A 20,319-nucleotide genomic window follows, 5' to 3' on the forward strand; every position below is an offset into this window, starting at 1 on the left:
AAAAGAGACAGAGAAAAAGGACAGGGGCAAATGGAATAAATAAAGTGAAATAAATACTGCGTAGAGTATTACTCCGCAGAATAAACGGGAAAGACCAGAATGGCCGCAAGAGGCCAACGAGGAGTGGAAGGCAGGAGCGAAAGGGGGGGGGGAAGGAGTGAGGGAGGGAAACCGAGAAGAGGAAGGAACTGGGGGAAACACAGCAGGAAACAAGTGACAGGGTAGCTTCAGGTAGTCTCAAAATAGCGGGAAGGTGCAAAGGTACGGACGCAGGTCGGTGGTGGTGGGTGGGATTTAGCGGGAAAATGAAAATGCAATAATTTAAAATCAGAAAAATAGAGGGAATTTAAAAAAGGAATTATTCCAATCAGGAGGTGGAAAATAAATGGAAATAAAGCCGTAAAATAAATGATAAATGGAAAAGCGATCAAAACGGAAGAAGACGACAAGGGCGGGAGGCAGAGAGAAAGAGGGCGAGTCCAATACAGCATGAGGAGAAAGCCGGCAAATAAATAAATAAAAAAGAAATAAATAAATCCATTAAGAAAATAGGCACAAGAGAACGTAGTAATACACGTACAGAGAGAGGGATACACGTTCTCATGTAAGAAAAACACAGCAGACCAGAGACGCTGTGCCTTATCAGGCGCAGCATACCACCCCTTTGCCTGATGCTGCTGGCGCCCTAGTTATTGTGAAGTCGTCTTAAAACAGAGGAAGGGAGAGATGGGGGACGAAGGCACAAAGTAGGGGGCATGCCGTAATACGCCGTGGTAGAGAGACGATCCGGCACGAAAATACCTTGGGCAAAAGAGGAGAATCTGGCTCCGAGCAGGCGCAGGAGCGCGTGTGGAAATACAAAAGATAAATCAAACCGGATTACAGAGCATTCCGTAGATGTCGAGAATAAATTGCTAAATAAAATGGAATCAGTAGCTGAGTCTACCTGTACCAAACACGCAGGGGCAGCAAAATGGCAAGATCAAAGGGACAAAAAGAAGAAGGGAGGGTACGAGGCAGAAAGCACGCCAGGAAACGGTAAAGAGCATGCCTGTTTCACGCCATTGAGCAGGGCAGTGGGCACATCGCTTCCCATGTCTACAAAGGCGTTCCGAGGACTGCCTGACACTGGGGGGGGGGGGGGGGGGGAGATGGGCGTCGCACGTATTCCGTACTCTGCATGGAACACTCCATGTCAAGGAAGACGTAAGTAGATTTCGTCAGCGGGGTCCTCGTCCTCGGTTTGAGAAAGGGAACCCTCGCTCCTCTCTCTGTCTCTCGTTTATTTTGCCTTCAATTTAATTCTGTCGGAAATGCAGTAAAGCGTGTCGACACGTCGGCTGAGGCTGAAACCGTACATCCCTGGCATTGTGTCTCATTCCCTGCTGCGTTATTCTTCTCAATAGTATTTACTGCCATTTTCTTATTGTATTTGTCTTTTTGTCACGTCTCCTTTTATTCCATTCCGTCCATTATTGCTAGGAAATCAACAACATTTCCTATCAACCCATATTTGATATGTCATGGAACTGCGCATAATCAGACCTCGGAAGCACGTCGTAGATGTAGATCAAGGTTAAATGGGCGGCCCAAAAAAGTGACTAGTAGACGATGTGGGAAGACACTCGATTCAACATTAAAACGCACTCTGCATAGCCATACTATATTTAGACGAAAACGCACGTGGAATCCCTGTAACCTTTCGACAATACGAGTGACATGCGCATCTTTGTATGATGCAGGTGTATCTCGAAATAATATTTTGTTTAAAAATGTGGTTCAACTAGTTGACACAAGTGAAGGAGGAAGCCATCGGGCAACGTTGCCATGCCAGTGTAAAATAAAATATAAGGGCATGTCCGTCCAAGGACACTGCCGCAGATAACGTGTTGAAGTAATCAGTGATATGGACAAGAGTCAAAAGCAAATCCGGCGCTTTTCTAACTGACTATATCGTATGCCGTCTTTCCTCATGCGACCAAAGAGAAAGGACGATCCGTCAAACCCAGTCCGCGGGGACGAGAGACAGAAAAAGCGGTTGAGACGCAATAAAATACAAGTACCAAATCTTTATAAGAAAAAAAAACAGGTGAAAAGAAATCCTCGCCAAATTCAAAGACAACCGAAAAGTAAAAGAGAGAAGAAAAAAATAACGCCTTCCAATATGTGATATCGATCTGCAGGTATATGTGCCACGAGCGCAATGTATAATGGGGGTCATCAAGTCCGGTGAAGTATACAAAGGAAAGAAGATATACTGAAAAGGAAGCAGAGTCTCAACAAAGCAGGTAACAAATGAGAGTCATAAAGGCTGGTTGTAAATAAAAACCAAAATGAGTGACTGAAGTTCGTTGTAAAAAGAAATGCAAGGATTAGGGGCCTAGTTGGTTTGCGAAATGGTCGCCGTGCCATTCGGAGGGTGTGCCGGATCCTCAGCCGCGTTCGGTTTGACCTTGACTCGGCCCTCGATCAAAGCACTGCGGACGCGCTGGCTGAGTGGTAGCGAATACCGCAAGACACCCTTGATAATGAGGTCGAACTCGTCGTCAAGAATCCGCTCCCAGCGCTCCGAGCCACCGTCTGTACCGTTACCCGGACGCCTGATACGCACGCCACTTCTGGATGTAGATAGGCCGTGGTGGAAGAAGGATCCTTCAAAGGACAATGGGTTGTCGAACTTGGTAAATCTGCCCAGTAAGAAATTCGGCGAGCTATCGGGCTGGTCCCGCGGTTCGTTATCCAAGACGCCAAGGTGGGTGCTGTTGTCGCTGTCCTCGCCGCGAGCGTCGTTCGTGTGAACAGAGTGGCCGTCAGGATGCGGGCGCCGCCACCATTCAGAATCGGTTCCAGCATGGGGCGACTTGGCAAAGACCTCCATGTCGGCCGAGTCCACGGAAACCACAACCACGTTGGGGTTATGTGCGCGTACCATCAGGTCGAACATCAGTTCCTGCTCGCTGGCAAGCACGCTGCTAATTTTAACCAGCTCGATATCCTCGAGCGGCTGGGACGTCGCAAACATGAAACCAATCGCGCCTGAGATCACAAGCATAAGCATGACGGTCAACACCAGGCAGCTGGCAAAGCGGTTCAAGAACGATGGTGCCGGATGCTGGTACGACTGCTGCTCCAGTGATCGTAGCGACATGTGATTGCGGCGTGAACGGGAGGCGCGGCCCGGGCCGCGCACCGATGAAGATATCAGAGGTGTTCGCTCGTCGTCGGCCTGACCAGGTGTCGTGTCGTCCATATCGTAGCCAAAGGTTCCGTTACCAAAACCTCTCTTCTGCGAAAACGCTCCACCATTGCCCCGGCCGCTACCACCTGACGGTCGTGGGCTGCTGGCGCCCCCTGCCTGGCGTAATGTGGCGCCGTTGGCCGCACCGCTCACAGACGTTTTGAGTCGGGAGCCCGAATGGACCGGGAAAGGCGACTCACTGTCGAGAATAGACTGGTGTCCGTTCTTCGGTCCATTGAGGCCCCATCGGCCAATGTGGCTACCGCTAGCCCCGACATGGTGATGGAGGCGGGCAGTGCCGCGGCCAGACCCGGGTGTCACGCCGCGGATCGTAGCCGTGTTGGTTTCGTCATCGCCGCCCACACCACTGTCGTTACCGCTGCCGCTGCCAAATGTGTTGACAAACTTCATGCCCTTTTTGACCGCTGCACTCGGGCCAGCACCCTCGAGGATGCTGTGGATCGACCGCATACCATTCTGGTTGTTGGCCAGGGACGTAGCACTTGGCGTCCGTGAATGATGGAAGCGGTGAGGGCGGTCACGGCTATCTGCCGGATTCGAATCGTACACAAACGTCTCTTCCGAGTCGGATGTGTTCGCCTCGTCGACAGCGCTCGCCACCTTGGCCTCAAAGATGTCGGCCTTTGAGGTTGCTGTACGCATGTTAGCACCATATATTTACAATTGTATTGGTTTCATACTTTCAAGTAACGTACCGGTGCCAGGTGGGACAGCTGACTGTTTCCGTGCCGTCTTCTTCTTTTCCTTCTTGGGCCGGATAGTTTCTGAACTTGGCTTCGTGCGCAAACTGCCGTTCGGGCCTTGGGCTGCGCTGGGGCCCAGAGCAACATTCGGGATCGACGTTACCGTCTCGGTCTCGACGGTCATCGTGGGCTGGGACGCCTCGCCCGACTTGCCTTTGCCGGACAATTTGACGGTGCTCGAGTTACGGGGCGCAAGAGGTGGCGGTGCAGATCCCGATGCTGCTGTGCGCCGGTTGTTCTTTGTGCTTCCGTTCTCACTCCCACTCTCATAATTTTGGGAGGCGAGCTGGCGCGCTCGAATCGTCCGTGCGGGGGACACCTCGGCGACTTCAGGCATTGTTGTGGTAGTGCCAGCATCAGATGTTACACTGGCAACCTCAAGCTTCTCCATTGCCGCATCAACGGCACGGGAGGAGCCAGCCAGAGGGCTGGCCTCCTGCACAGTTTCGAGCGTTGGCACATTGCCGCTTACGCCGCGCACGGGAGTGCGCATGCCCGGCTGAAGGTACAGGTCCTCGGCTTCGCTGTCGGAAGGAGCGGGCGCGGCGTCGAGTGATGGCGATGCAGCGGATGTGCGCTGCAGGTTGATCGAGGGGATATCGGAGGTTGTCGCAGACGCCGGGAGGTTAGGCCGGTTGAGGACGGGAGGAGGCGAGCGTAGGCGTGGAGAGACAGGCCACCGCGGATTGTCACGTGGCTGTTCCGATTTCTGGGGTCCGGGCGCGCGAGCGGTGGGCGCATCGGATGCGGTCGGAAGAAGAGTGGGGATTGTCGAAGAGGCGAGAGTGGCAGCCTTTTGCGTCGCAGCCGCGGGCTTGCTGGTTCGACTTCGTGACGGGCTCGTCTCTTGCTGGCTGTTTCTGCGCGACCGAGTCGTGGGTGTTGCTGAAGCGGACGGTTGCGGGGACTGTTTTGAAGATGTGAGAGGAGCCGGTGGCGGTTGTGCTGGTGTCGGCGCTGCGGATGTGGCAGCTGCTGTGGCTACTTTCATGGCGCTGTGCGATCGTGCAGAGGGACGGGCGGGTGACGGCTCTCGTGAAGCAAACGGGGATGCGCTGGCAGATGTACCAGCAGACACAGATGGAGAAGCCTGTGTCATCTGTTTTGTGGTTTGTGCGAGATCAAGTCTCCGCATCGAGGTAGCAGATGATTCGCGGACAGGCGTGGGGCGTGGGATGTGTGCCTGGTTGGCAGACGCGCCATTTACGGCATTGGATGACCTGTCCATGTCGGGTTCAGTGTCGTGGGATAATGGAGCACGATACGTTGAGTGTTTTGTTTGGCTGAAGGGCCGTTCTCGAGGAGGGCTGCGGGCGTTGCCTGAGTCAAATGTCCCAGATACGCTGACGCGTGCGCTCGTCTCTCAGCTGGAATTGCGACGTTCGAATGGTAGCACAGTCTGGATCATGATATCATATTGTGGTTCCAGGAAACGAAGACGAGGTGGGCGCGTAGGGCGGTCGAGCGTTGAGAAGAGAGTGAGCACGTTCGTATGGCCAGGTATGTCCGCAGTGAGGTCAGTCTGCAAACTGTTCTGGCTGGGCAGCAGGAAATAGAGTGGCTTGCTGGTCTGTTGGCTCTGACCGTCAGTGGTTGTCGTCGAGTCCGTTGGGGCAGAAAGCAGACGGTTTGACGACAGACGGACAATGGGGTCGTGGACAGCGATACTGGGACGATGGAAAAGTACGAGCCAAAGCGACGGGAAAAGATGGAGACGGAGCAAAGAGACAAAGAAAGGCCGCAACCAAGACGGACACAGCAAAGAGAAGAAGGCGAATGGGAGGACGAGGCGGCGCGAACTGTAGACTGTAGACCGTAAAATCTGTAGAAAGGGAACAGTGAGAACGTCTTAAACGGGTTGGGCCTGGATAACAGAGGCCTTGGAGTGCAGGACGATAGTCGCGGATGTCCGTTGGGCAGCGTTGGGTATGTTGCGTGGAGAGACGAGAAGGCAAATGGGAGAAAAAAGATGCTGGAAAAGGAGGAGTGGGCGCGGGAGACGAGAGAGGGAAGGCAATGGGGAAATGTATGTATGCGTTGTTGATGTGACGCTTTCGTGCGTGTGTTGACGAGGAAGGGACGTTGTCTGCGTTGGCAACAGAATTTGGCTGGCTGAGAGGAAACGGAAGGAGCGCAGTACTTGTTCAGCGTGGCACTAGCGCTGTGCGTCGCTGTCTCGCCTTTGCACAGTAAAGTGCTTCTGCGCTGCGTAATAAAAAGTGGACCCGGTCCAGACGGGACCTTAATATTTGGTAGAGACAGGGCCTGGCGGCGTGTGGGAGCCATGGAGTGTGAGAGGGGGCGCTATTTTCGAACGGTGGAAACCATGGGGTTTGGGCGTCTGGGCTTGTGTGCGTGGATGTCGCACAGTGTGAATCAGTACACACGGTGTGACTGATGACAACCAACAGCGCCGAATCTGGTCTGTTTGTTTGTTCCTGCCCTGTTGCCTTAGTTGTGAGTCGTCCGACCCAGTAAATGCGCAATGGAACGCGGAAGGAGCTACCTGACGACTACTCGCTCGAAAAGCTCCGCGATTTTTAGACGGAAATCAAGAAATGAGGCAATGCACACTCAACAACGGGCAAGGAAGTGGGCGAGGGATATTGGAAATGGCAGCAACAATTCAGAGAGTCCTCGGCGAGTCGCTGGTAAAATTCCCTGCAATAGCCCTGACAGTCGGCACGTCACCACTTGTGTTGGGAAAGTGAAACGGAGCGAACCATCCGTTTGCGCCTTCCCTGCGCTAAGCCTGCAAGCCGCTCCTTCCCCGAGCGACGTTGGAGGTGCCACGCTGCCTGACTGCGGTCGCGCTTGCCATACTTGCCAAGGCACAAAACAAACCCAACCAAACACACTCTTTGACTTCCTCACTCCGTCCGTCCCTCTTTCCCTTGCGCAAAGCAGCAGCCTGTCGTCACTTCCCCATCTCGACGGCACCAAACGGCGAGGAGAAAGAAGGGTAAACTTTTCAGAGCACGGAAAGAACGACGAACGGCAGGCGCAGAGACAGGAAAATAATCTAGGACGTATGCACATGCACGGTCAGCGCAACGGACTGGGAATAATGCCGTCATCGACTCGGTCCTTCCCTTGTTTTTTGCCTTCCTTCCCCCCTGTTGCAGTGCGCAAATGGGCCAAATGGGCCAAATGGGCCAAATTGCGCCGTCTGTTCCGTAATGAACGCTGTCGGTGAGAGGTTTTTACTGGGGCGTTTATATCCGTCTCAAACGTCGCCTTGTTGAAAAGGTTCTCACGTTTATTGACTCCTCTTCTTTCGTATTCCAGCCCCCTGGCGCCGCAGACAAGACCGCCGAGTACACGTATCGCATGCAGCCTTCCAGAAGCAACCCCCGGAATCCGCTAATCTTAGTACAGGGCTGGTTCCTGCCTGCTACATCGGCAGAGCAGCACAGTACTTTTATTCCGACGTATTTTATATGGCATCATTCGGTACCTTTGGCAAGAACCTCTGTACCAACGGTTGACCGCAGATTCCAACCTTTTTTAAAATCTTTTTTTCTCCCTTGTTTCTCTCTTTTAACCGCACTTGCAGAAGGAGGTCTTTTCTGCTTCCAGCTATTTCGAGGACGTTTGCTGTTGAACCTAGCCCGACGAGCCTGACTGATCTGTTTTGTTGTAATTACATCGTCCCTGGCACTCTTTTCCCCCTTTCCCCCATTTTACTAGCGAATATTGTTGTCTACTGTGGTTTTCTCGTGACAGTGAGCAGCTGACCTTTACTTTTTTTTTTTTTTTTTTTTTTTTTTTTTTTTTTTTGGGCCACCCCTGTCGCTTTTCCGTCCTACGAAGTATGGTCCCGAATTCTATTGCTACTGGGCTGTTGCTTATCTGTCTCCCTTCTCTTTTCTTTTTCCTCTTCTGCCGCTTGTTCCATTTGCTCTACCGGACCGCTCCCTTGCCCTTGTTGTTGTGGTTTTTTCATCCACGTTGCCGGCTCCACTTTCACCTTGCTATTTCCCTGTCCCTTGTCTCGGCCTGTCCCAATTACTGGAACGACCGACGGAGAATAATACTCACCGCTTCCCTGTTGCAAATTGACCACCTGAGGACGTTGCCGAATCGAGGTAGTGGTAAAATTGCTTCGAGGGAGGGACGTGTTTGTTTCTGTTGCCGCTTTTTGTTGGGAAGGTGGCTGGCCATACATTTCTCACAGGGTTTCTCACCCTCATATGCGATGTATGTGACCACTTTTATCCTCCAACAAGTTAACACAATTCTCGACATGTACTCCGTACGCAGTGTCATTTAAGGCATAAGCGCGTGTTACTGGCAACACACACAGTAAATACCCCATCTGCCCATATCCCATCTAGAAGCTTGCCCCTTCGGTGTGCTTCTTGAGATGAACGGGGCGAAGTGATGGACATAGCTTAATCTTGCAAGGCGTATTTATGAAAAGGGAACGACAGAGAGTGATAGCCTACCCATTCTGGTGCGCGCTATGAACTGCACCGTTGACTGTTGCCTATCCAGATTCGCACCAAAACTGTGACAGGCTCAGATTCGCCTCATGTCGGATGCAACCGCCGAATACAGGAACATGCTCTCTATTAGGGGAGCTCATGATATGGGATTGCAAGGTATGGAGTTACAACCTATCGTACGTCTTACGGGTCCGCGACTTGCCGACCGTTGCAACAAAAAAGAAAGAGAAAACCGGGGAGGGAATTTGAGATAATTAAATGAACACGACAGCGATGGAGCAGTAAAATTCAAACCTCTTAGGAGGAGGAGGCGGTCAGCCCATCAAAAGACACCGACATCACCATGAACGGATGGGAAGCTGCTCAAATGGACAGAGTGAGAGGAGAAGAAACACTCGTGCTTGACGATGGGAGGGCAGAGAGTTCACCAGAGTCCACACTGCAGGCACGGCTGGTTTCAGCCTCTCACAGGTGGCGACGTGGCACAATATGACCAACGCATCATAGAAGAGAATAACCGGTTCTGCTTGCTAAGGCGTTCTCGAAGCACATTTCCCATCAACCCTGGTGTGTCTTTCATATGTGGTCTTTAAAATGGTGCGGCGGAGTTCCGTAGCAAGAACGTGACATGCAATGACTTTCTAGCTCGACATCATAATGCGACGTAAAACAATGTCCAATAAAGACACTCGGCGAATTGCGAGCCTCGCGCCATTTACGGATTTTAACAACAGTGTCTTGAAAAAACTGCGGTAGAGAAGTTTTCATCTTCTGGGCGGTTCTTTCTTCGACTTTCGCTTCTGTGTGACCATTCTGCGCATCGCCTTCAGCCGAACCGGTCACAGCATAAGGCGATGAACAAGGCCAGGCCAGCCGATGACGATGTATTTTTGGAAGCAACACGTCAGTTACTTTGTTGAGACGATATTGCCTGGTCGATTTCCGCACTCTGTGACTATACATGTACCACCAACGCATACCCCAAGGCTTGTCCACTGAGTTCGTGTTACGCCTGTGACTGCAAGGACATCTGCACCGCGACCGAGATGGCTTGGGCAGCTTCGCGATGGCCTCACAACTCAGCAACAGAACCCATATGTTGACACATCTGCCAAATTGGTATTCAACTAGGAAAAGACTTTTAAGCGCCCGAGAGGCTCGTCTAATAAAGGCTGATATTTAGTCAAAACGACAGCTGACGGGCGAGAGATACTAGCAACACGGCTACCGTTGGATGTTGAGTCTTTGCTCTTCCGTTGACGTACACTGGAGTCTTCGTCACTAACAACCGATTTTGACAACGGTAACTGCACGTGATAAAGTCTTTGTCATCATCACGTGAACTTTTGTCGAATGCCCTAAGCATGAAAATACAGTGGTCAGGGGCAGGCCATAGCCCTGAGCCAGTTGCCTACAGGTGCCAAGAGCAATATCACAGACACGCAGCCATTCATGTCGCCCGGGCGTACATCACGGTTGATGTCGCATCCTTCCCCTCAGTGTTTGGTGGGGTCAGAATGTGAGGCCAAGATTGCAGTCATGGCCTTTCACATGAGTAACGAAGAAAGAGACAAGGAGAGCCTTGCGCTGGCATATGGAAGGAATGGCTCTTGTCTTAGAACAGGAGGGGGGCAAGGCAGGAGCCCATCGAGGCGCATTGTCGCTCTTTGTTTAGAAGGAGCGACAGGGCAACAAAGTGACGAAAACAGAAGGCAGACTGGGCAGATTTAAAACACAACCCCTCTATTTGTGGACTGTGTGTCATCGCGGCCTTAGCCAATCGCCACCCGCCTCTCCCCATTTTTGCTCTGCTCTTATTTATTTTTTTAAACACCAGCCGAGACAGCCAGTCCAAAGCCAGCAAAAGTCACTATTTAAGTGCTTTTTCTTAGGAACATCGTTTCTTCCTATATCCCTCCACTTGGGAGAACGAAATCATCGCCAAACCGACTGCACACAGACACCGTTGATTACCACGAACAGTCAACATGCCGAAGAACAAGGGAAAGGTACGTTTCCTTTTCATCTGCTCACATTTCCAGCCAGTTTTCGAATCTTGCGGCTAACCGTTTCGCTTTCTAGGGAGGTAAAAACCGGCGGCGGGGTAAGAACGAGAGCGACAAGGACAAGCGCGAACTCATCTTCAAGGAGGAGGGCCAAGGTACGTGACGACCACAAGAGGATGAGATGATGCCGAGGAGGGACACCGTTCTCCTTTTTGGCAGTCAGGAGCCTCTGCTGACTCGTCCGCAGAGTATGCCCAGGTTATCAAGATGCTCGGCAACGGCCGTCTGGAGGCCCGCGCCTTCGACGACAGCGGCACCATGCGACTGGCGTCGATCCGCGGCAAGCTTCGCAAGAAGGTTTGGTAAGTTTGTGCACACCGAATTCCATGAAGCCTACCACTCTGTTTTGACTCTTGTCCGGGGTTAAAGCGGGGAAGCAGGACGTGTTTCTAACCGTGCCACAATTTAGGATCAACACCGGCGACGTGATTCTCCTGTCCCTTCGCGAGTTCCAGGACGGCAAGGGCGACGTTATCCTCAAGTACTCTTCTGAGGAGGCCCGTAACCTCAAGGCCTACGGTGCGTTCAACCTGCGATGCTGCTGTTGTCCTTGTTGTTGTTCATGCGGGGCATGGTGCTGGCCTGTTTGGGTCGTGTGCTCATCGTCTCCACATCAACACAACCGTGTATGCATACATGCATACATAAAACATGCACATGCACACGTGTAACTAACATCCATAGGCGAGCTTCCCGAGCACGCCAAGATCAACGAGACCGACACCTACGGCGACGGCGGTGAGGGCGACGTTGGCTTCGAGTTCGACGAGGAGCGTGACGAGAGCAGCGACGAGGGCGGCAACGCTGGCGATATCGCCATCGACGACATCTAATCCCTTTCCCTCTTATAGGAGAAACGGAAGACAAGAGTCGTTTACCAGTACAACAGAACGTGGAGGCTGCGAACCTTTGCAGTCTAGGGATTAAAAAAAAGGAATATTTTGAACAACTCGCCAACAGCGGCCACCACGACCGTCCCCCCACTCAAACGTTGAGGGAGGGTCGTCGACCTAGGCCCTACAAAAATTACTACCGGGAAGGACGACAAAGTGCAGTGCCGTCCCGCAAACGATCCCGCTTGGATGGAAGCCATGACAAGAGCAGCGCGAACCTTCTGGTTCTAGCTCGCAAGCAGCTTCGAAGCAGAACAGTTGCTTGGAGGGGCGTATCCTGCCTCGTCTAATCTTTGTTTACAAGCTGGTGCCGCGTCAAGCACGGGGGTCGGAAGATCACAAAAGCTTACGACTAGTAACGATGAACAGAAACTGAACAGAAATGGAAGAATATCACTTCAATACATGGCCTTTATTCGCTCTCGGACCTGTGTAATATTTTTGTCCTTTTTTGGTTTGGCATTACAGATGTTCGTCTTTTTTCTTCGTTGCCTGTATTTATTGACCTTCCTTTGATTTGGCAAGCGGACATTGCGTTGTGGTCTGGAGAGGACAATGCGGTTTCGTTATTATATATATACTAAAAAAAACCCCTTGGACGAAGAAATGATGGTCATTGTTGTCTTCACTCACATTGATATGCGACGTAAGAAGTGAGTTACGTACATTTTAAAAAATGATATGTAATATTATTACAGTCTGTCGGTAGTCGCCATTTTACATCTCATTGTGATATCCTGCAGCGGTGTTATTTTTCTTTATTGTTTCGTTCGTCATATACAAAGTCCAAAATAAAATGAGCCTCCCAAGAAAAAGACCACGTTCCGTCTCATACCTCGTAAACAGAATAAAAACTAGTAAAAGGGAAGAAGCGAAAATAAATAAATAAACTGATAGTTAAGAAGACGGTTAGAAAGGTTTACGACAGAGCTTCTCAGAATAAACGTAGGCGAAGCTACGTCCATACTCTCAGTCATGATATAAAAAGGGTATCCAACCAGTTGTGCAAAAGAGGGGCATGAATGGAAGAGAAGAACAATAAAATAACGCGAACATCATGTCGGCTTGGCGACTCCAATGCTACGTGGGAAGCAGCGAAAGATAAAGAGTGCTCTACTCCTGAATCGGTTCCGCCGTGGTGGGCATGCCAGTCAGCGTCGGCGTGCCGTTGCTGCCGGGTGCTGTAGCGGACCCGTCTTCCTTCTTTCCCCACCAGCCCATCCAGCTTGCGCGCTTGTTAGCGGTCGGCGTGACGCTGTCTGTGTTCTCCTGGACCAGTCGCAGGGGTCGTGGCTTGGAGCCCGTAAAGGCCGTTTTCTCGTGGACAGGACGCGGCGGGCTGTTCTGGTTGTTTGATGACGACTGTGGCGGCGACGTGTCACTGCCGGTGCCGCCGCTGGCCCGCTCGCCAGACGCTGAATCGCCCGAGACGCTGGACGTTTCACTTCGCATGCCGGGGAAGTTTCCGCTAGCGCCGTTACCGCCAGGTGAGCGAGCGCCGCTTCCGGATCCCGAACCGGCACCACCACTGGACACGGCGTACGTACCGCTGCCAAAGAATTGTGAGCTACGCAGGCCGGGTGACAGAGGACCGTCAACACCGCCACCTTTGTACATGGCGTTCACGACAGAGGCAGCAGAGGTGCCGCCGCCGCCCGCGCCGGTGAACTGTTCGCTCATGGGTCGTATGGGCCGTCGCATGCTGGTGGTGCGGGTTAGGGAGATGGGAATCGAGGGCGCGGTGTCTGGATTGCTCATAACCGCCTCGGGCATGTAGGACACAGGGCGAGGACGCTTGGTTGCTGCACCTGCAGCTGCTGCCGGCTCCGATGAACGGGAGGTGATCGATTTGGTGCGCTGGAGGAAGGACTGGATGGCGCTGGGCTGTGGTGTTGTTTGCTGCGGCTTTGGTGGAGGCGGCGGGGGCAGCTCCTTGTCCGTGTTTGCGCTTGTGGCCGTAGCGCCCGCTGGCGGCAGTGGCTGCTTCCCATCTGTAGATTTGTCGAGGATGTACTGGTAGTCTTGGTGTTCCAGCAGGCGCTCGATGATCTTGTTAATGTACAGCGTCAACGCCTTGTTCTGGTCCTGGAGCGACTTGAGCTCGGCCTCCAACCGGCGCTGGCCTTCGACAGGAACGCCGTCTGTGCCGTTGGCCACGGCGCCACTTGCAGCCCCGGCCTCATCGCTGTCGCTGCCGGCCGCGTCGTTCAGCTCGTCTGCCAAGCTGGATCCGCCAACCCCGCGTCCTTCAAGTGCATTCAGGGCATCCTCGTTTGAGGAGCGTGGCCGGCTGTGCGTGCCGCCTGTGTTGCTGATGAGACCAAGGCCGCCGCCGAACCCAAAGTCAGCCATGCCAAAGTCGCCCTTGAGCGTCTTTTCCTGCAAAAGCAGCTGGTAGCTCTCATTGTCCTCCATGAGGCGGGCGTTGGCCATGCGGGCTTCCATCAGCTGCCGCTCGACCTCATGCAGGCGGCCGCCGCCTTGGTTCTCGGATTCAACGAGTTTGATTTGGGCCTCGGCCAGTTCGAGGCGCAATGACTCGATCAGCTTGTCTTTCTGGAGCAGGAGCTTTGAGTTGTTGCGCGAGTCGCTGCGGTGGAGGGACGACGGCGGGGCGAAGCTGCCACTGTCTACGCCGGGCGAGCTGTTGCTTGCTGGAGAGTGTTAGAATGGGGGAGAGAGAGACGACTGTGAGAGGCACTCTTTGAACAATCACTCACTTATTCTCGAGGGTCGGCCCTCGTCGTCGGCGTTGCGCTGCGCCAAGCTGTCCTTGAGGCGCTGGATAATGCGCTCCTTTTCTTCCTCGCGATTGCTCATATCCTCCTTTTCGCGGGTCATGGCGCTGCGCTCAGCCTCATAAATCGTCTCCATCTGCTGGATCTGGCGTGCCATCTCGCGTTTCTCGTTCTTGAGCGTCTCTGCCTGCTCGTCGTACTCGTGCACGCGCTCCTCCAGCTTCGAGTGCTCCTTGACCACCTCGTCTAGCCGTGCCTGCAGCACGTCGTTCTGTCTCTGGTACTGCTCGCTCGCGCCCTCTGCCTTGCTCAGCCGCTCCTTAAGATCATCAAGAAGGGCCAGGGTCTCCGCCCGCGCGGCCTCTTCAGCCTCTGTATTGGATGCAGTGTCGGCACCAGGCGACGGCGCATTTTTCGAGTTGCTCAGCAGCGACTCACGCCGCTGGGCCGCCGCCGCCCGAGCCGACACGAGGGTGCTGGACCGCACTGAGCGTGTGCGTCCGACACTGCTCGTTGGCGTGGCCGTGCCGGTGCCGGTTCGGTCGCCGCTGCTGGGCGTCGAAGCGCGCGGCTGTCTGGAGGGCGACGCAGTTGGCGAGTCGCGGCTCCCAGCCGGTGGCCGTTTTGCTGTCGGCGTTGACATGGTGTTTCCGTGTGGTTTTGTCGTGTGTTTTTTTGGTTTCCGCCGTTGTCCTGTCCATTCGTTGTGTCCTCTTCGTGTTGACCGCTCTTTATTGATTTGTCGTTTCTTCAGCGGCGTCGAGCTGCAGAGGCGCCAAGTTGAAGACGAATGTGGAGTAAACAAGAGGGAAATGCGGGCGTTCGTCGAATAGGGGAGCGCTACGCTTCAAGGTGCGAGGAAGGGGTTGACTCTTGAAAAAGGCAGAACAGTTCGGAAAGTCAACGGAGTAACGAGTCACAGCCACTTCTGAAGTAGAAGAGGAGAAATCGACAATATTGGAAAACAAGAAGCTGTGCGTGTCGTGGCTCGTGAGAAAAGGAGCAGTAAGGAGCGAATGTTGAAGCACAGGGGAAATGGGAAGGTGATCGTTTGCAGGGGCCTGGCATTCGCGGTATTGCTGGTAGTCTAGCCGTTTAGCATGGCAAGGAAGGACCAACAACCCCTGGCGTCGCGTTTCGGAGGCCAAGTGCTTATTACGGCCCTGGCAGAAAGGAGGTACGGGACAGCCCAACGGCACAGGGAAGGTGCAGTCAAGAACACAATACAATAGCTAGGCGGAGCAGCCCTGACAGACTTTGCGTAATCCCAACGCTAATTCTGGAAGGAAAATGAAGAGAATGGGTGAAAGAGCAAATGGTTGCACGGCGGAGAAGTTCCAGTGGGGAAGTCGCTCTGGAAACCCACATTGTTATTTGGGAGATGTATCTTACTTCACAGCGTGTGGTATGTTGTCCTTTCCAGTGTTGGCGCACGACGAGACAGGACGCCCAGTGGTTTCTGTCTGGTAAGAAATTACGACATAGACGACCACCATAGGAGCTACTATAGACGACAGCGACGAACAACAGACAGCGGCGTGATTCGACAACGGTGCTTTGTCACGACGAAGACCCGTGGGAGGCTGATGAGGCAGGCGTTGAGGAATGTGCTGGTTGCTACGCGTCTGACACTACCAGTGAACTCATTTACTGATCCTGGAGCCGGTTGCGTCGATAGTGTTGCCTTTGTGCAAGTGCGACATAAGTCGATTCGCATGGAGTTGGTTCCCAGTGGCGGGATCGATATTGATGACTGCGCTCCATCGGACGGCGTACGGAGTAAATACTTTTTGCCCTTGCAAATTTCTTGCCAATCAGTTGCGGACGAGCGTTTTTGTTTTGTCGACGACTGTACATGCTATCAAATAGGCGACAGAGCAGCCGTTTTCTGCACCGGTTCAGGTTCTGTTTTGATCATCTCGCTGGGCCTGCGCCCGGCTTCCTAAAACGGAACGCGCCTTCACCATGTTGCGATGCTCGCGCGTCGCTGAAAGGAAGCACGACTGCAATCTTCCGTGCCCGATGAGGGAATCGGGACACGCATCTGCGACTGGGTCCAGCCCAGAAACCCTACCCCTGTGCCAATGAAACGTCTAGAAACACAAAAGAACATGAGGCGGCGGCCATCCCAAAATGGAGCAATGAGCGGGAGATTGCGACGACAATTAGGACATTCATGCGGAAAAGCGCTGATCGCTGGCGCATCCTAGTAGTCTTTTTGAAGCTCTTGATAATTCGTAGAGGCTAGGCAGTCGCCAATTCCCGTTCGGCACATTTCAGGAGCATTGTACTTCGTATGTCGAACAGTCGTATATCGTTCACAGGTACAGAAGTACAGAGTATGTTCATAACCGTGGATGAATTGCTCACGTGATGTCGTCCGTAGCACATCTCGCACGTGTATATTGGGCACAGCGGACACCTATCGCATATAAGCATATGCGATATATGCATTTACACGGCGTTAAATTGATGCTTCATTTGGCATCACACAGAACACACGATTTGTTGGGGACAGTGGCTTGTTCTGAAGACTATTTTGTTTCTTTGGTATAATAGATCACAGTCCTTGATACATAATAGTCGTGGACTTTCTTTTCCTGAACGCCGTTTGATGTCTCCCAAAAAGCAACCATTCCATCAAGGAACATGGCAAATTTTGTATTTTGGAATTTTTATAATATTCATTCATAAAACCATCCTCATCGCGTTTGCCGCAAGTCCCATGGAGTTGTTTCGATTGGCTTTTTGTGTATGATTGTCTGCTTAAGCCTGCTGGTCGGCCAGGATGTCCGAGTCACCGGGGTCCAGGACGGCCATGGTGGAGCAGCGGAAGAGCTTACCGCAAGCAGTGCCGAGCTCGATCTATACGAAGGGGAAAACATACGGGTTAGTTATACAAAAAATACCCTCCAAAGTCACAGTAGAGTGCAACTTCTTCGCAGGGCAGGCCCAGACCACCGGTCACGCACAGGCGAGACGGGGGCACCGCAATTCAGCTTTGTAAAACGCAGAACCGTGACCGGCTTCTGTCTGGGCCGTCTACTGGAGAGAAGGGGCGACACCAGAGCTGGCAATCTCAGAAAAACGGAATCGGGGAAGAGGATAAACGCACGTTGTTGCCCGAGAAGTGGTGGACGTTGGTCTTGCTCAGCATGCTGTAGTACTCGAGCTCAGACTTGCGGAGGGGGCTGGTGTTGGAGGAGATTAGGACCAGCTTGGCCTTGCCCTGTAGTAGAGAGTCGTGTTAGCAATCTGCTCGACTCTTTGACGGTCGAAGATGCGCACCGTGGCAAGCATCGCGGGATCAGAAACGTACGCTGCGGAGCGACTTGAGGGTGCTCTTGTAGCCCATGGTGACCTTGCCGGACTTCATTACAAGCGCCAGGCGCGAGTTGATGGAGTTGGCGTCCTTCTTGTTCTTCTTGGGGGCCATTGCAACGGTTGTCGTCGAAATGTATGGGTTGTTGTCGGTAAGTGTCGTGGGTGTCGAGAGGAAAGAAGAACGAGAAGACAGAACTTTTGGTCGAGACAAACTACGAAATTTCTCTCCCCATCGCTAGCGCCAGCGTAAGAGTGGCATGCACGGAAAAAAATACGAGTAAAAATGAGTAAAATCGTTAGGTTGGAAAAAGAGTGGGACACCTATTTTTCCGGCTTTCGTGGAGGAGTCACCCAAGGGCAAGAAAGACCTAAAGGACCCACTTTAATTTGGCCCCTGCCACAAAGGAAGGAGTCACTCGCCAGCCGACCCTGACAAAAGTCGGGAAAATGGGCGAACCTTCCTCTAGTAAGCCGATTTTGCTTTGAAATCAGCTAGTGAGGCGAACTGAAGCCACCCAAAGGGAAATTTCGTCGCCCGCCGCTTATTTTCTTGTTCTCTTAAAAACACCTCTCGATCAGCCTTTGGATCGCCAACCCTCAACGACAACCCCAATCACAACAACACTTAACGACAAATAGACAAACATCCGACACAATGGCTCGCCGTCCCGCCCGTTGCTACCGGTACTGCAAGAACAAGGTGCGTTCGTGAAGGGAGGAACAAGCGACGGAAAGGAAGCCAAGGGGAGGAGGAGGAAGTCATCGACCCACGATCCTAGGACGAAGACGACGACGAGAACGAGCGACGGCTAGGCGACTTCGCATCCTGCATTACTGCTTTCATTATCGTTTTGCGTGAAAGTATCATTTCGGCTGCCTAGGCTCGTTCGCGTTCGGTCCGGGGTCGGTGGTAGTCCTGAGATATGGGAAGAAGCATTCGGAGAGCGGAGGAATATAAAAGTTTTTGTCGTTTTTCATCGCAAGCAAACAAGGTACTAACGGCGTGCTTCATCTAGCCGTACCCCAAGTCCCGCTTCAACCGTGGTGTCCCCGACCCGAAAATTCGCATCTTCGACCTGGGCCGCAAGCGCGCCACCGTCGACGACTTCCCCCTCTGCATCCACCTCGTGTCCAACGAGTATGAGCAGCTGAGCTCCGAGGCCCTCGAGGCCGCCCGTATTTGCGCCAACAAGTACCTCGTCAAGACTGCCGGCAAGGAGGGTTTCCACCTGCGCGTCCGCGCTCATCCGTACCACGTCGTCCGTATCAACAAGATGCTGTCGTGCGCTGGTGCCGATCGTCTGCAGACCGGTATGCGTGGTGCCTGGGGCAAGCCCAACGGCACTGTCGCCCGTGTCAACATTGGCCAGATCATCCTGAGTGTCCGCACTCGTGACTCTAGTATGTCTTCGTGTCCAGGAACACTCCAGCATCCTTGATTTGACCTGTTACTAACCCGCTTCGCAGACCGCGCTTTCGCTCTCGAGGCTCTCCGCCGCTCCCAGTACAAGTTCCCCGGCCGCCAGAAGATTATCATCTCCAAGAACTGGGGCTTCACGCCCCTCCGCCGCGAGGAGTACCAGGAGAAGAAGGCTGCTGGCCGCGTCCGGGTGGACGGTGCCTACGTCCAGTTCCTGAGCAACAAGGGCAACCTGGCTGCGAACATCAAGCAGTTCCCCGACGCCTTCTCCGCATAAAGTGGTAGGAGGAGTTGAGAGACTGAATTGTTTGCATTTTTCGTTGTATTTCCCTGTTGATCGATAAAATGCCAGGGTGGTACAATCACACCCTCGCGCGGGCACAGAGCGGCGCTTGGTGGTCTTCTTTTTTGGTTCATCTATTCTATTTTAGCACACGTGGCTGTGGGTTTCTTTTCTTGTCAAGAGAGGAGAACATGCTCAGCCGGAGCGCTGTTACAAGTGCAATGTGTGGCACACTGCCCGAATTTGCCTGGGCACGCTTGCGATGCTCACCGGCGGCACGAATGCTGTACGAGCACGGCTCCAACGTCACGAACCCGAGAGACAGAATTAGGAAGAGACGAATAAGAAATTAACCCACGATTCAACCAATATATGCAATGTGCCGTGGTAAAAAATCATATCATGAGCCTAAAACAGCGTTTTGTAGCTGTAGAACACCAACCCACATGACTAACCATCGTAGACAAGTTGTTGGCCAGCTTTGGAAGGTAGGCGTCATAAATCAATTGCCATTGTTTTTAAACGTTTCGTTTCGCTTTCAGTGCCTGTGGCTCACCCTCCTTACTGTCCATGCCGATCGCTTTCTTCTCCCTGCTCTTCTCCTCTCTTGTGGGCTTGCGCACTTGGTCGCCTGTCCACGTACGTCGTAGGCTACTTTGTTTTAGATTCCCCAACGAAAGCGAACGTGACCAGGTGATCTTTATGTGGCGTCTTTTGGCGTCATTGGAGTCCTGTGAGGGGCATATGGCGGGCACTTCCTCCCCATATGTTTGGTCGTCACATTGACCTTTATCCCACAGGTTAACAGACGGTGTCTCAATTCAATCGTGCACTCGTTAATATTCCGCTGGACGATAGCTTGCAACATTGTCGATCACCGACGTGAGTGACGCCGTAGAAAACGACGGCACATACGGGAAGGTGTCAGGCGTTGAATGCGGGAAGACGGAGCGAACAAGAGAACAAGAGGCGCACAGGAAGTGGCTCACAGCGTGTCCAACTGGCAACTAAACTGGAGAAATGGATTGGCGCTTTGTTCACTTATTGGCTGGCATTCGGCCTGGTAGCGACAGGACCAGAGGACGTTGTGGCGCGTGTTACTGGCAAGCTATGGCGGGTTTGGCCCCCTAAATTTGCGATCTATG

General features: G+C 52.9%; 5 protein-coding genes across 5 annotated transcripts; 2 read left to right on the forward strand and 3 right to left on the reverse strand.

Annotated features, from left to right (window-relative positions):
• Window positions 1-2,380: 2,380 nt before the first annotated feature.
• SPBR_08134 (phospholipid metabolism enzyme) lies at window positions 2,381-5,230 on the reverse strand (the record flags this gene model as incomplete). The annotated part of the gene is made up of 2 exons (XM_040766372.1): window positions 2,381-3,891; window positions 3,955-5,230. 2 exons carry the CDS (start codon window positions 5,228-5,230, stop codon window positions 2,381-2,383), a joined length of 2,787 nt encoding a protein of 928 aa, XP_040614969.1.
• A 5,208-nt stretch (window positions 5,231-10,438) lies between these two features.
• Window positions 10,439-11,349, forward strand: SPBR_08611 (translation initiation factor 1A; the record flags this gene model as incomplete). The annotated part of the gene is made up of 5 exons (XM_040766849.1): window positions 10,439-10,459; window positions 10,533-10,611; window positions 10,704-10,818; window positions 10,926-11,035; window positions 11,201-11,349. 5 exons carry the CDS (start codon window positions 10,439-10,441, stop codon window positions 11,347-11,349), a joined length of 474 nt encoding a protein of 157 aa, XP_040614970.1.
• A 1,173-nt stretch (window positions 11,350-12,522) lies between these two features.
• Window positions 12,523-14,790, reverse strand: SPBR_08213 (m serotype protein; the record flags this gene model as incomplete). The annotated part of the gene is made up of 2 exons (XM_040766451.1): window positions 12,523-14,063; window positions 14,130-14,790. The coding sequence occupies 2 exons, from the start codon at window positions 14,788-14,790 to the stop codon at window positions 12,523-12,525; spliced, it is 2,202 nt and encodes a 733-aa protein (XP_040614971.1).
• Window positions 14,791-16,913: 2,123 nt separating this feature from the next.
• Window positions 16,914-17,583, reverse strand: SPBR_08687 (large subunit ribosomal protein L30e; the record flags this gene model as incomplete). Its single annotated transcript, XM_040766925.1, has 3 exons — window positions 16,914-17,012; window positions 17,263-17,376; window positions 17,467-17,583. The coding sequence occupies 3 exons, from the start codon at window positions 17,581-17,583 to the stop codon at window positions 16,914-16,916; spliced, it is 330 nt and encodes a 109-aa protein (XP_040614972.1).
• Window positions 17,584-18,126: 543 nt separating this feature from the next.
• On the forward strand, window positions 18,127-19,168 carry SPBR_08568 (large subunit ribosomal protein L10e; the record flags this gene model as incomplete). Its single annotated transcript, XM_040766806.1, has 3 exons — window positions 18,127-18,171; window positions 18,488-18,872; window positions 18,939-19,168. The coding sequence occupies 3 exons, from the start codon at window positions 18,127-18,129 to the stop codon at window positions 19,166-19,168; spliced, it is 660 nt and encodes a 219-aa protein (XP_040614973.1).
• Window positions 19,169-20,319: the final 1,151 nt, after the last annotated feature.

Source organism: Sporothrix brasiliensis (assembly GCF_000820605.1).
Source record: "Sporothrix brasiliensis 5110 chromosome Unknown Cont22, whole genome shotgun sequence".
NCBI classification, from domain to species: Eukaryota; Fungi; Ascomycota; class Sordariomycetes; order Ophiostomatales; family Ophiostomataceae; genus Sporothrix; species Sporothrix brasiliensis.